Genomic DNA, 5,403 nt, shown 5'->3' with positions numbered 1-5,403 from the left:
CGGTGGAAGAAGAGGGCTAGGTCATCGACGGTAAAGAGGACGAAGTGGCAAGAGCCTCTCGGTATTCTCGGCAGCTGCGTATATACGCTTAGTAAATACAACGTATAAATAGTTTTATACTCGTGACAATATTCAATTTTTTCTTCTTAAAATAACGGAAGCGGAAGTTTTGTGTAAGAGGAGAGGTCTGCCCCCTTCCCCTTCCTGAGGACCGGGGGCACCTGAGCCCCTCCATCCCTACCCCCCCCCCCCCCCCCCCTGATCTCTAAGCACCTGCTACCACTATGCATAAATTGAAGCCCTCAAAGAAAATGCTCCTTTTTATGGTCGCAAGAAGTGCGTAGAAGAAGCGAGAATAAGTTGGCCGTTAAGCTCGCCATAGGATTTTCTATTTATCCTACCTCCTTTAATATTCAACCAACTCGAAAAATGCTTGCGGCGAAACACTCCCCTCTCGACACCGCGCTATACAGCTACCAGTGCATACCTAAAATTTGTGATTGGTCATTGTGAGCCCAAATGCAAAACAAAAAATTCATTTCAATTGGTTTACCGACTGTCTAGTAAGATACTTTCTGTGCTTCACGTGTATTCAATCTCGAAATAGGGGTTGCCTCCGAGCTAAAGGTTTTTCCTAAGAAAGTGCTACGGGTAGCCTCCATGCAAGCTGTAGGCTAGGCAGATGCGAGGCTTACCTTTGTGGCGTGCGTTGCGCCAACCTTGCCAGCGTTTTGGCGTCCACCGCGAACACCGGCGTGGTGTTGGCCGTGCTTTGAAGCAAGCCCTCCGGAGTTTTTTGCCTCGACAGAGCATGGTTGTTTGGCCTCGGACGACGCACTACGAGACTTGACGGATGATGCGACGTCATGACTCTTCTCGGCCATCTTCTTCTTTGTCTTTCCCAATTTCGCATGCCTCAAATATCTAGGCAGCTATTTCATCCCAGCGATGCAAAAGTGGAACAGACAGGCTCAACTCACTATCCTCGCTCTAGAAGGGGTTCACACCACTGACCATGGCCAGCAGTTCTTCTTAATACAAACCATAGGAGAACGTGTTCTTAGGTGAGTTGGTGGATATTAGCAAACAGTTTTATAGACAGGGGTTAATTTATCAATACGATTAGTATTCTTCGGATAATTCGCGCACTTTGCGGTATTTTAGCCACCTATCTGTTTATGTCTGGACATAACCGTTCTCTTTTCGCGCATGGTCGCTGGGCAGGCCGTGATATATTGGGCAGAGCATCGAGCTGCTGTTTTGAGGAAATCAGATTCGAAAGCAATCGTCAGACCAATCTTAGGTAACTTGATCGTCAGCAAGTTGTCTGTTATTCGTTTGTTTTTATCTCGCTTGCCTATTGCGTCTCGGACCCAGCGCCCCACTTTTTCTGCTCGGAAAAACAGCAGCCAGCAAATAACTAACGGCCCACGTTGGCTCTCCTCACACAAGCACCCAGAAACATACAAGCCGCAGTGTGGCGGGTGAGAAAGAGATTCAAACAAATTGCCTTAAAAGAAATTCAATGCTATGCTTCAGGGAATGGAACGAAGCGTTTTTTAATGAGTGTACCGTAAAAGCATTAATGCAGGTCACACCGGAATGTAGGCTGTTCCCTCAAACTTTAATTCTAAAAGAATAAAAACTTAAAAATATACTGTATAAACCGGCGAAAAATGACAAGTAAATAATACTCGGGTGGACCTTTTCCACTGGCTTTTTGAAAAAAACTTCGACATATATTCCTCTTTTTACGGTAGTAGTCTATAGCTTTATATTCTTATTTATATTCCTCATATCTAGAAAGATGACCTCTTCCTTTGCATTACTTGTACATCACAGATCTTGGCCTAACTGAGAAGTCAGTGTGTTTAACAAACTAAATAATTTATTTTCTGACTATTTGTGCGGAAAACTAGAAAGTACGTTATTCATGTCTTAACGGTTCCAAAGTTCATAAACGATTTCTTCGCCTATTAGTTCAACATGGCTTTAATCCAAAACATCAATAATCACGTGAAAAGGGAATGTATTACCGTAAATGTTGCTACAGACGTTTACAAGAAACTGGGGAGATACGGGACTTTCAGCAGCTGCACGTTATACAGACTTCTTCACCCGCTGCACTGATCAGACATAGGCGTTTGCATGTATGCACGCATGAAAAATGGTTTATTATTGCTATTCATGCAGGAGGAAACTCGGGTTTACTGTTGCACTGGCTGTGCTGATGACGTCTTGAGTCCCATCAGAGGGAAAACGTGGCATATGTCGGCGAAGTTTGTTGGTTTAAGAAACCTAGTGCTCAACTCATCTGGCAGCACGGAAAGCGAGGGTGTCGCCATCCGGCCACGTGATCACGTCATGCTACAGAGGGCACGGAGTGGAACTGTCAGTATACCGGCAACCGTCAACTGTGGCCAGAAGCACACGATGTGCTACCGCTGCTGTAGGTCCACGTCGGCGGTAGGCTCAGGCCATCTATTTAAACGCAAGGACCACGCCACAATGGGATCTGCTTACTGGGCACCTTGGAATTGACCTCGTATAAAGAGTGGATGAGGTCGACACGTCCCTATCCCTTCTGACTTATGTGCAAGAATAGGGCATCCTACATTACATGTAAGCCCGCCCATCATTACCCTGACCTCTAGCCAGGCGACGCGCCAGCTCTGGCCTCTTAACGTTGCCTGCGTGGGGTGATGCAGAAAACACGAACAGCTAGCTACCAGTTGTCCATTGTAAAAGAAAACAGAACCAGAGACAAGGCGCACACTTTTCGGGTGTAGTTTTGTAAATTAAAGAGGCTTATGAGATTTTTCTTATAGAGGGATGGCGGCTTTCCAGGCGAGAGAATATATCATTTAGATACGCTAAGAAGAAGCCGAAGAAGAAGAAGAATCTGCCCCGGTCTCGGTTCTCTCGTACCGCCAAGGAAGAAAGTGAATTAACTTTTGTCGTTGAGGTAGACTCGAAGTAAAGCGAAGCGATGGCCTTCTTGGAGTGCGTCGGCTGCTCGTTAATAGCATTCGGGCCGTCACTAGCCATCTTCTGGGTGTTAATTGTGGGCCAGCCCAGCCGGCTCGTGGTGTTCATCGTGTCCTCGTTCTTCTGGCTCTTGTCGTTGCTGCTGTCGTCTGTTGCCTGGTTTATGCTGAAAGAACTTTTCGACGGCCCATTCGTCGTTAGCCTCGTCACGTCTGTGGGTTTTCAGGTGCACTACCTTGTTCCGTAATATTTTGCATTATGCATAGGAAGCGCAAAACTGACTCGCTTTTTTTTTTGCATGCAGAAAGAAAATTTCCCAGTCGACTAACTTGACCCACGTCTTAGTGATCTTGCACAATTTTATTAACAAAGCACACTGCGGCTTCTTTTACTATTTGTCTGCAGATGACTGCCCATTGTTTTGTACTTTACATTTCAATGAGATAATTCAATTATCCGAAATGCCAAAGCTGGCGCGTGTGTCGTAATATGAAGCAGCTTGAACGAAAGAATAATAAGATGCATTTTAGTTTGAGGAGGCAAGCGCATGATCTTGTTTGTCTTTTTGCTAAAAACTCCTGAGAGCTCAGTGAAAAATTATTTCATGCAAGCAGTGCCTCTAATATCCCTTAAATAGAGTCTGCTTCATATTTACGAAACATATACCTAAAGAATTCTGAGTTTTCATTATTGATCCTAATTAATTAGCCTAAGCACCGCACGAATCAAATAATTTGGTTCTTGAAGGCTATAGTGCATATAACATTCCATTAAATTCACGCATTCGCGAAATGCCATTGTTGTTAACGCTCGGTGCATGTTATGGTCAACGGCTAATATAAAAAAACAATTTCTACAGGAATTCTTCAGGTATCTGGCATTCCGAACACTGCGGAAGGCCGAGGAGGTGCTGAACGTGGTCAATCTTGTCGGCTCCGACTTCGACGTGGCTCTTGTTCGCTACCACATCTCGTTCGCCTGCGTCTCCGGCCTTGGCTTTGGAACTACTAGCGCAGCCTCAGCAATGCTCAACCTCCTTGCGGACGTGGGTGCGGGACCAGGTATGTCGCGCTAATAGGCCTGACAATGTTGAGCTGGCTAACTACGCCATGTGAGGCAAACGCAATATGAAACGTCGTTTAACATCAAGTTCTGACTGGCCCATGTTGCTTACCCTTCACCTGTCTATGTACACCCGCCAACTTGGCAAAAAACAAAAATGACCTTGCCGGACAACGCTAATTCACGGAATGTTCAGAGAAATTCGTAAGCGCGTCCTTTGCAGCTTCGTGCTACATTAGAGTAGATAAAGTTTCTTATTTTTACGAACCTTTCTCCACCTTACTGTATTTCGCACAACTAAATTGGCATAATGATTGGAAAACACTTCGCATGTGAATGACACCGCAGATGTGGGCCCGATTTCCGTTTCTTTTTGTTTCCCCGATAATAATGTTCATCAAACAATGCTCACAGCTCAGCTCTTGCACCGGGGGCGTTTGCAGTCAGCAATTCTGCCAAAGCAGCCCCGAAAGCAAAGAAAGCATTATTCTAAGCATAGCGCAAATAGGCGGAAATATCTAAGAAACTCACCGAAGGAGCGCATTTTTTAGTTCGCGTTTAGTTCCTTATTGATACTCGTATATTTGCGCGCTGCTTGCAATTATTTCCATCTAACTCGCCCACTACATCGCACTTCTTAATGAATGGATCTCGTGCATTTCTATTCCACATCAGAGCAAACATAGACGATCACTGAGTCACCTTTTCACCGGACTTAACTTCGACATTGTGGGCGATTTTACGCTCACTGTTGCCGGCACGCAGGCACGGTGGGTTTCTTCGGCCACCACGAGAGCGTCGACTTGATCATCTACTCGGCGACGGCCGCGTGTCTCGCTCTGCTCCACACCTTGTGGAGCGTGATAGCGTCCAACGCGTTGCTGTTCCGGCGCTATGGCGTCTTGCTGTTCGTGCCAGCCGCCCATCTCTTCACCGCTGGCGTGACGACCCTAGCTCCAAATGCGCACCAGGACGTCCTGTACGAGGTCATGCCTCTTGCGGCGACCGGCGTGGTGCTCTATATGAGTGCAACCACGGCTTTCGTTGTTTCCGGAGGCACACCGAGAAACCTGCTTTCATGCCTCGGAGGTCTCTTTCGCAACCCCGGCGCATCATTCGATGCTCCAGAGGTCCCCCGGGGGCAACTGTGATCAACCTGCTGATAGGCGACTGAAAACGATTGAAACTCTAGCAGGACGAAGTATTTTGGGCAGCACGTTTAAAAACTAAGCGTGTGTGTGCGCGTACATGTGTTGCAGTAGCGTCGATATTGCCTTGTAGTCTTTGACGATTTACACTAAGTATAAAGAACCGTTCCGTATAGAATTGTGTCGGGGGGTAAAGAATGTCACT

At 46.3% G+C, this 5,403-nt stretch overlaps 1 protein-coding gene across 1 annotated transcript; it reads left to right on the top strand.

The window, feature by feature from the left end:
* Positions 1-2,989: 2,989 nt before the first annotated feature.
* LOC142570466 (gamma-secretase subunit Aph-1-like) lies at positions 2,990-5,201 on the top strand. Its single transcript, XM_075678851.1, has 3 exons — positions 2,990-3,202; positions 3,848-4,049; positions 4,816-5,201. Exons 1-3 carry the CDS (start codon positions 2,990-2,992, stop codon positions 5,199-5,201), a joined length of 801 nt encoding a protein of 266 aa, XP_075534966.1.
* Positions 5,202-5,403: the final 202 nt, after the last annotated feature.

The sequence above is a fragment of the Dermacentor variabilis genome, chromosome 2 (assembly GCF_050947875.1).
Source record: "Dermacentor variabilis isolate Ectoservices chromosome 2, ASM5094787v1, whole genome shotgun sequence".
NCBI lineage: Eukaryota > Metazoa > Arthropoda > Arachnida > Ixodida > Ixodidae > Dermacentor > Dermacentor variabilis.
This window is presented reverse-complemented; position numbering and strand designations above follow the sequence as displayed.

Excerpts from the sequence above, each read along its gene's own strand:
- LOC142570466 (XM_075678851.1), top strand. The coding sequence starts at position 2,990 with ATGGCCTTCTTGGAGTGCGTCGGCTGCTCGTTAATAGCATTCGGGCCG. Across the intron at positions 3,203-3,847 it reads TCGTTAGCCTCGTCACGTCT|GAATTCTTCAGGTATCTGGC; the intron begins GTGGGTTTTCAG and ends CAATTTCTACAG. Across the intron at positions 4,050-4,815 it reads GGACGTGGGTGCGGGACCAG|GCACGGTGGGTTTCTTCGGC; the intron begins GTATGTCGCGCT and ends GCCGGCACGCAG.